At 45.6% G+C, this 9,775-nt stretch overlaps 1 protein-coding gene across 1 annotated transcript in view; it reads left to right on the forward strand.

Moving 5' to 3' along the window:
* ZNF445 (zinc finger protein 445) overlaps positions 1-7,687 on the forward strand; it is a 31,475-nt gene extending 23,788 nt beyond the window's left edge. Inside the window, exons 6-7 of the mRNA XM_030329743.1 lie at positions 168-278; positions 1,266-7,687. Coding sequence (XP_030185603.1) covers positions 168-278; positions 1,266-3,418 — 2,264 coding nt within the window. The 3' untranslated portion in view covers positions 3,419-7,687. The remainder of the gene's footprint in view (positions 1-167; positions 279-1,265) is intronic.
* Positions 7,688-9,775: the final 2,088 nt, after the last annotated feature.

The raw sequence follows: 9,775 nt of genomic DNA on the forward strand, positions 1-9,775 counted from the left end.
GAGCTGTTGGAAATGGCTGCCTGGGCCTCCTGTCCTAGCTTCTTCCACCAGCCTCCCTGGCCTTTCCCTCGTCCTTGCCAGGACCTGAGGCCTGAGAGGGTCCTGGAGAATAATTCTGTATGATTTATCCACCCTTCCATCTCATCTCATTCCCTTCTCTTCTGCAGTGGGGCCATTCACCAAACCTGTTCTGATTTCCTGGTTGGAGGCAAGGGAGCCATGGGGCCTGAATGTCCAAGGAGCTCAGCCCAAGGGGAATCCAGGTGTTGCCCCTGCAGGTGAGTTCCAGAGACCCTCCAGATCCTGCTTCTCTCACATCTCTTTTCTTTCTTTCTTTCTTTCTTTCTTTCTTTCTTTCTTTCTTTCTTTCTTTCTTTCTTTCTTTCTTTTGTTTATTTATCTCAGGGGTGGGGGAGGGGCAGAGAGAGTGAGAGAGAGAGAATCCCCGACACAGGGCTTGAACTCACAAATTATGAGATCATGACCTGAGCTGAAATCAAGTCAGATGTTTAACTTACTGAGCCACATGGGCACCCCAACTCTTCTCTTTCTTAAAGTCTTTTATACCAAGTAAGTCACAGGGAACTTTGATGTTTGCTAGAAGGAAGATCCTTAACAGTGATGCTAAGGAATGCTGGGTTTTTGGCCTTCCCCCCCTCCAGACTGGCCTATTAGACATTTGTTTCTGGCCCTGCTCCTTCCCCAGAAACCCTTTCAGTAAGTGTTCTTGCCCACTGGAGGGCTTCACTGTTGCAGTCTTTTCCAGTCAGTGATGGTCCTCCTCCTCCCTCTGCTGCACTCCTGCTGGCCCGTAGGCCCGTGCCTGTCCCTTTGTGCTATGAAGAGCCCTGATTCCACTCCAGCTTCTCTTCTTTGCCCCTGCGATAGGCTTGACATTCAGTTCTTTCATCCAGTTCTCCATGGATGCCTCCCCTGGGCTCTTGTGGACCTTCTTACCCTCTTATGCCAGGACTCCTCTCCCCTCTTTTGCTGTTTAACACTCACTTTTCAACTCTGTTTTTCAACTAGATGTGATTCCTGCATATGTCTAGCTTCTGTGCCCACCTTGCTTCTCCTCCTCCCTTCCCTGTCATCTGGAATACTCTTCCACGTTTTGCCTTCCCTGATTCTTTGGTAAAGGTATTGGTAGTCAGGCAAAAGCCTCACCACCCAAGATTGTGGCATTTTTTTTTTGTCCTTTGGTGCTTTCTGCAGTTCCAAGTATGGGGAAAAAGTACACTGTCGTTTGTTTTATTTTGTGTCAGGAGGTGAGCTCCAGATTAAAACAAACAAGTTCGTCTTAAAACATGAACCTTTGGAGGAAGCAGAAACCTTTGCTGTGCCATCAGAATGTTGTGTGATGAGTGTTTCCGAGGGAATCAGGCTCAGAGAATCTCTTGAAAAGAAGAGCAGGCTAAAGCAACAATGTGGAAGCCCCATACAATCAAGAGTTAAGAAGGAAGAGACCAAGTTCAGTCACAGGACAGCAAAAGAATCTGAAGAGTCAGGAAGAAGTGCCAGTCTTAATTTAAAACATGCTACGTATTTGAGAGTTCCCAGGAGAAAGCGATCCCTGAAACATGGCAGACACTTCAGAGGGAGTTCATACCACTGTGATTACAAGGAGTATGGGAGAGGGCTCAGGCGCATCGTTGGCGGGTTTAGCCTCCATCAGAGAATTCATGCTGGACTGAAAGGGAATGCAAAGGATGTACATGGGAAAGATTTTAGCCTTAGCCCACATCACCAGCGTGGGCAGCATCTTCACATGGTGGAGACCTCGTATAAGTGCAGTGACTGTGGGAGGGCCTTCAGTCATAGCTCTCATCTCGCGTGTCATCAGAGACTTCACACTCAAGAGAAACCATTTAAATGCAGGGTGTGTGGGAAAGCCTTCAGGTGGAGCTCAAACTGTGTGCGACACGAGAAGATTCACACTGGAGTGAAACCTTATAAATGCAGTTTATGCGACAAGGCTTTCAGACGCCTATCTGCCTACCGCCTACACCAGGAAACCCATGCGAAGCAGAAATCTCTTGAGTCTAATCAGTATGAGCAAGCTCTCACCTGTGGCTCAGGATTTGATAATCATTTGAGAGACCAGAGTAGGGGGAAGCTTTTTGACTGCAGTCAGTGTAGGAAATCATTCCACTGTAAATCGTATGTTGTTGAACATCAAAGGGTCCACACTCAGGAGAAACCTTATAAATGTACCAAATGTAGGAAAACCTTCAGGTGGAGATCAAATTTCACTCGTCATATGAGAATGCACCAGGAAGAAAAGTTCTATGATCAAGACAAATGTAAGGACTTCAGACTGGCCTCCAGCTGCGGTCAGCTCCAGGGTGCCCCTGCTCGGGAGAAAGCCTTTCCATGTCAGCAGTGTGGGAAAACGTTCACTCGGAAGAAATCTCTCATTGATCATCAGAGAATTCACACAGGTGAGAAGCCCTACAGATGCAGTGAATGTGAAAAAGAGTTTACCCATCGGTCAGCCTTTATTGCTCATAAGAAGCAGCATGCCATTCAAAGAAGACCCGAGAATGGGCCGTCTTCAAGTCAGGACACAGTGCTCCAGGTTCCTCCGAGCAGTACAGAGGAAGCCTACAAATGTAGCCAGTGTGGCAAAGCCTTCCGCAATCACTCGTTCCTCCTCATCCATCAGAGAATTCACACCAGAGAAAAGCCTTATAAGTGCAGGGAATGTGGGAAAGCTTTCAGATGGAGTTCTAACCTCTCCCGACATCAGAGGATTCACTCTTTGGAAAAACGGTATGAGTGCCATGAAAGTGAAAACACTCCAAATCTGCAGCCGCAGATCCTCACTGGTGAGAAACCTTTTTGGTGCCAAGAATGTGGGAAAACTTTTACACGCAAAAGAAGTCTTGTAGATCATAAGGGAATACATAGTGGAGAGAAGCGCTATAAGTGTAATCTGTGTGGGAAATCTTATGATAGAAAACATCGCCTTGTTAATCATCAGAGAATCCACACTAAAGAGAGACCTTTTAAATGTCAGTGGTGTGGGAAAGATTTCATTGGAAGACATACTCTCCGCATTCATCAAAGAAAACACACCAGAGTGGCACAGTCTGAATGCAGCCTGGCTGCATTATCTTCCTGCCAGGACACAGGGGTGAGTTTACAGGAATTAAAACCAAGTGGGGAGAAGCCACTTGAAGATTCTGAGGAAGCTTGTGACCAGAGCTCCAGGCTCACCAGACTCCAGAACATACCCATTGGGAAAAAGTGCCACAAATGTAGCACCTGTGGGAAAACTTTTAACAAAAGCTCACAGCTCATTAGCCACAAGAGATTTCATACCCGAGAGAGGCCCTTCAAATGCAGAGAGTGTGGGAATACCTTCAGGTGGTCTTCAAATTTGGCTCGGCATATGAAAAACCATATTAGAGATTAGCTTGGGTTTTGACAGTGGGGGGAGAGGGGTTCCTAGCTGCCCTGCCAGAGAACCCTTAATTGTGGGCAGTGTGGAAAAAGCCTTCACAAAGGGTCCAGCCCTTTCTGTTTCTCAAGCTGGTGGCAGAGAATCCTGAGGTCAAAAACTCAGGGCATTTCCTTTCCTACCTGCTGGGGAAGAGCAGCAACCTGTTTTTGGGGGCCCTTCTGGAGGCTTGGGCCCCAGGAGTGGCCTTTGCACAGTGGCCTGGAGCTCCCCCAGACTTAGGTATAAGTCTAAAGGCAGATACCATTGCCCTGTGTTGTTTGATGAAATGTCTGTGGTGTGATGGGCTGCGGCTGCTGGGAAGGGGCCAGTTGGATACTGTGGTGGTGTGTATTCTATTTGATCTCACAAGTTGCAGCAGCAGCAACAGCAAGAACTCCTAGTCTCCCCAGTTGCCTCCTGGGAGTTCTGGCAGCAATTTGGCCTTCACGCCTGGCTTTGGAGATCTGCCACGGGCATACAGTTGTCTCAGTGGCACGTGGAAGAGAGCAGGGTTGGACTCAATCACCTGGAGAATGGGGCTCTCCCAGTGCCCCATTGCTGTCTCCACCCACAGCCTGCAGGGTCAGCAATGGGCCATGTGTTCCAACAGAAATGTGCTGAGCACCTTCCATATGCCAGGCACTGTTGGGTGTGCTAGAGACCCAGCAGTGACTGGAATAGACAAAAAATCTGCTGTCTTGGATCTTTACAGACAGTGAACGAATGAGATACATAGTGCTTTGGATGGCGATATGTGTTGTGGACAGAATGAATCAGAGAAGAGTGAGAGGCAGTGCTGGATTAGGAGGTGGGTTGCGATTTTAAGTAGGCTAGTTAGAGAGGGCTTCAACTGAAGAGGTGAAACTTGGTCCAGGCACAGGAGGTGGGGTCTTGTCTGGTATCTTGGAGAATAGTAGGGAGGCCCTTGGGCTAGAGTCGAGGGAACCAGCAGAAGAAGGGGCCCCAGAGAGCTGGTGGGCCAAGTGGCGTGAGCACCATCGAGTCCCCCCAGGGGCCGGAGCTGCTTCACAGGGAGGTATGGAGATGGGGAGCTTTGGGACAGTTTTGAGTTTAGGAGTAATGTACTCTGTGAATTAACATTTACAAGGGCTAACTGCAGACCCGAGGACTCATGCAGTTAGTTATCCCTGCTGCCAGTTTCCATGAATGGGACCATCTCCTTTCCCCTCAAAATGTCTGAATTTTTTACAAGACTTACAGCAACAATTGTAAATGTTTAATTATTGCACTTGCATCTGTACGGGACACTACGGGACCCTCTAACCTTCATGTAGCCTTCTTCTCATGTCAGATCCGGTGCTGGCATCGGGTTCAACCCAAAGGTACCAGTTCACATGACTGATGCCCTCTGGAGGAAAGGTGGCCTGGTGGGGGGAGGCACCCCCATCTCGTTTGCCAACTTGACTTGAAGCACATAGCAAGAATCAGCTGGTGGTGTGAGGGTAAAGGACTGATTTTTCTAAAATGTATGTAGGTAGCCATTACTTCTGATTATTGAAGAGCTCACATTGTGAATATAAGGATAAAATATCTCACTTGATAGTAGAGCACCATCCCAGAATATGTTTTACTGCTGTGAGTCAGGGTACACCTGGTGGACAGGCCATCTCTTATAGTAAGAAGAAACGAACCTAAAAAATGTACTTTCAGTACAGTACAAGTACTCTTATCCTTTCTGGATTGTCGTAGGCGGGTGAAAATGAAGGCTTTGATGCTTTGTGGTGATGTCACATGGAGTAGGCAGGGGTGGGGAATGCGGCAGATCCATGTCTTTGTTCTGGTCCCCATTCAGCTTTGTATTCAGGAAGGTTCCGTCATCCTGGCTCTCCCATCCTTTTCCTACAGCAGCAGCTGCCTCTGGCCTGGAATTGGGTGTCCCGTCACTGGTAAAGTAGCAAAAACTGGCTCTAGAAGTGGCTGGGCAGGGACCAGAGACCCATGTACTGAGGGCCCAGGGTCATGGGAAGGGCCTTGGAGTTATCAGATCTGAGTTCAGGCTCAGTGTGACTTTTCTTGGCAAAATGATCCTGGACAAGTCACTGAACATCTTCATCTATTTTCGGGTGTGTAAAATTAGAGTAATCAAGCTCCCTGATCCTAGGAGTGGCAAAAGAGGACTTGGTATACGGGGCTCTGGGTTAGGTAGCTGATATCTGGAACGAGAGCCCTCCGAGAACTGCAGCTCCATATCAGTTTCAGCTTCAAATCAGTTGGTGCTACAACCAAGGAAATACCCTTTTCTGTTCGTATTTTCACCACCCTCCCCCAATTCCTTGTGCCACTGTCACCTCATAGAGTTCATGCCCCAATAGGGGTTTTCTACTGCCATTTTTATAAAGTGAGACATACTTACTTTTAAACATTCACACCACAATTTGAAATGTTCAAAGAAGTAAAAATCAACAGAAATCCCTGTATGCTGAGGTAAGACTTTAATATCTTGGGGTTGTGCTGATGGAGTCTGTTTAATAACCTGAGTTTTTAAATAATATTAATTATATGAGTAATACATGATTATTGTAGAATTATTAGTAAATACAGATGAAGTAAAAGGAAAAGGAGAAAAGTCTTACTACTTAGAGCCAACTGCTAAACATTTTGGTGTAATCAGTGTTGGATTTAACTTCATTGCCTGCCCCTGAACACCCTTGGACTGGCCTGCTTTGTGCTGACTCCCTTCTCCACGAGTGTAGACCCTACCCATGCTCTCCCAGGTCCTCACCCTTCAAGGCCCGGCCCTCCCTACCCCTCATCCACCTAAGGCCTCTCCCCTGGTCCCACCTCTCCTTGTGCCTGTATCTTACTCTGCAAGTTGTCCAAGTTTCCAGGAGTTACGCCTGCCACTGCAGCCAGACAGGGTGCTCTGGAGGCCAGAGCTGGGTGCTTATTTGTTTGCCATGCCGAGGAGATTTTGCGCAAAATTACCTCTATTGAGGAATATGGAACTGCGTTTAGTTCAGCCAAGTCAGAATTGGAGTGTTTTGAAGGGACCGCGAGCACAGTGTTGACTGGAGGTCCCCCACCGGCACACTAGTTAGCAGCTCAGCGGTGCAGTTCCAGTTCACAGTGTCTGACTGCCCCAGCCACCAGTTCTCAAGTTGTACCCCATCTCACCCTAGAGAACATGCAGTCTTCTTTGAACCCTGCCTTGCTTTCTCTAACTGCCTGGGAAGAAGTGGAGTTGGGGCTGGGGAGAGCCAGAGGGCTGGGAGCCCCCAGAAAAGAGTAGGTATTGAAAAGTCTGAATCGGTTGTTCAGTGTGGTTAATCCCAGCCTCACCATCAGCCCACACAGAGGCATGTACAGAGAAGAAAGCACAGGAAGTGTCAGTTAATATGTACCATCTCACACGCCTCAAGATGACAGGTTTCTGTAAGCCCTTGCATGGGCATGTGTGTGGGACAGCAGGACCTGACTGTGGTGGGAGTGGAAATTGTAATAGCTCCTGTACCAGGCAGCTTGCAAAACCTTGCAAAGTTGTGTGTGTCACCAGCAGCTTCACTCCTGGACAAATCCTAGAAGAACTTCACATGGGGAGGGACATCTGTGTAAAACTGTTTATTGCAGTACTGTTTAGGTAGCAAGAGTGGGAAAAACCGAAATTTCCTTCAACAGAAAAGCAAAATAAAATAAAAGGGGTGGTTCTTGCTACTTTGGGAAGTGAATGTGAAAGAGCTAGTTACATCTTTCAACATAGATAAATCAAAAATGCTGAGAAAGTTGCAGAAGCTATGTACAGTATACCCCATTTATGTCAAATTAAATGTGTATCTGTGGGCACATTATTTAAACTTGTGTTTCACTTTTTTAATGAAATGGGATAGTAGTTGCCAACCTCACAAGGTAATTTGGGGAGGGGGGATGATTAATGAAATAATGCATGTAAAGTGTTTTGGTTAGTGGCTGGCATGTAAGCATTGTTGGCATATGGTAAACAATGTTGTTATTGTTTTGCACAATAATATATTCCTGTGGATTCAAATTATATGATGAGTATAAAATCATGTATTAAAATGTTGTGTGAAAATCGTGTTCTGCCTTTCCAGGGTGGGATTTGCAGATAGAATCAGGGAGGGTACATGGAAGTTTCAGCTGTGTTTTTATTTCATTTTAAATATTGATGTAGATGGGTCAACATGTTGATTAACAGGATAGCGTGGGTTTTTTTTTTTAACTGTTTGCTTAAAATACTTAAAAATAAAAGTGTTTTTAAGCATGGGCTCTGTTATCTCATGACTTTATAGAAATCCTGGCCCTACCGTTTATGAAATGTTACTTAGAGTGAGCCATTTAATCTCTCAAGGGCTCCAGTTTCCTCACCCGCAAAAATCTGTAGCAACACAAATGGCTACTAGTAAAGGAATGGTTGAACAGTTCTGGTCCCATCTGTGATGGAATACTACACATCAGTTAAAAAGAATGAGGATGTTCTCCATGTATTGACACATCTCCAAGACAGGCAGTTTATAGGAAATTATAAGGTCTATTTTCTTTAACCTTTTTGGCCTAAGTCTAGCAAGTGAGGTCAAAAGCTTTAGACTCAAGAGTTTAAGAAATGAAAAAAAGAAAAGTTTAAGAAATGGGATCCTGTGGATGGAGATGCTTAGCCATTCCACTTTATTAGGTAAATGAAGAAAGGGGAGTAAATGTTTATGCCCAACTGCCACGCATATTACGTTAATCCTAATAACCCTGTTAAGAATAGCAAAGAGACTTGTGTCACCCAGGTTATAGTCAGGAGTCAAAAACCATACCAATTATTTTAAGAAAAAGAACTTAGAATTGTGTTCAGTAGGTATATCTAAGTAAAAAGCCAAAAAAAAGAAAAAAAAAGCTGATGTTCATGGAGGTAGTGACTTGAAACCTGGTACCACCCCAGGATGGGGGTGGGGGGTGATGTAATGGAGTCTGACCCCATTTTTGATGTTTGACAACTGACAGCTTTCAAGCCCTCCCCATTTTGCCTCACATCTGGGCCAACTGGTAAGGAAACCAGGCACTGTCTTAACACTTGAGGTGAACTTTATGCAAACCATTGCCCTGGAAACACACACCCCTAACCACAATAAAAATCAGTCACTTGCCCTTCCTTGCAATCAAGGCCAACTGACTGGCTGGGGTGCCTGTCTTGCTCTTCCCAGGGAGCCGCATTATGTGAAGAATAAACTTTTTCATAACATCCTGAGGTGTGTGGTGTCCTCTGTCTCAACATCTGAATCTGTTTGGGGGCACAGTATTTATCCCACCTACACAGGGCAAGCTACAAAGCAGGAACAGAATTATAAAAAGGGAGGACATTGGAAGAGAGCACCTGTGGGGCTGAATTCAGATGTATGCAGAGATCACTGCTGGGCTGGTGTTGGTCTGAATCAAAAGGAGGGCCTTATGATGACACAACTGCAAGCTGGACCCAATTGCTGCTACCAGAGGGAATTGCCACTGCTGGAGTGAAGGAGCATTGGAAACAGGAAACAGTGCCTACGTAGACATGAAAACCAGGAAAGGATTCCCCTCTTCCTCGTATTGTTAAGGTTCTCCAGAGGAACAGAACCAATATATGTGTGTATACACATAGAAATAGATTTATTATATGGAATTGTCTCGTGATTCCAGAGGCTGGCAAGTCAAAAATCTGCAGGATTGGCCAGAAGACTAGAGACCCAGGAGTGCTAATTTTCCTGTTCCAGTTGAAGGCTGGCTATTGTAGAACTAGAAAGAGCCAGTGTTGTAGATGAAGTCCAAAGGCAGCCTCCCAGAGAATTCTTTCTTGTCCCCGGGAGGCTTTTTGTTCTATGCAGGCCTTCAACTGATTCATGATGAGGCCCACCCACATTATGGACAGTAATCTGCTTTACTCAAAGTCCATTAATTTAAGCGTTAATCTTATCCAACAGCACCCTCACAGGAACACTCAGAATAATGTTTGTTCAAATTAGGCAACTTGTCACACGTAGCCAAGTTTACCCACAAAATCAATCACAATACTTCCAACACTGCAGCTTTCCTTTTACATTCCTCAATGCTAGAGCCTAGCAGAGATATAGCTGGCAAAATGGAGATGTGGATTACAGAGTTCCCACCCCATCATCTCAAAGCATCTACAGAAGAGTGGGTTTTGAAGCAGAGACCAGTTAACTGGCACAGCTTTCCTAAATAATTTTATCTTAAAAATTCCTAGGATGTTGACTTAAAACTTTTGAGACCAAGAATATTATTATTTTTTTTTTTATTTTTTTTTCAACGTTTATTTATTTTTGGGACAGAGAGAGACAGAGCATGAACGGGGGAGGGGCAGAGAGAGAGGGAGAC

This window comes from Lynx canadensis, chromosome C2, assembly GCF_007474595.2.
Source record: "Lynx canadensis isolate LIC74 chromosome C2, mLynCan4.pri.v2, whole genome shotgun sequence".
In the NCBI taxonomy this organism is placed as follows: Eukaryota; Metazoa; Chordata; class Mammalia; order Carnivora; family Felidae; genus Lynx; species Lynx canadensis.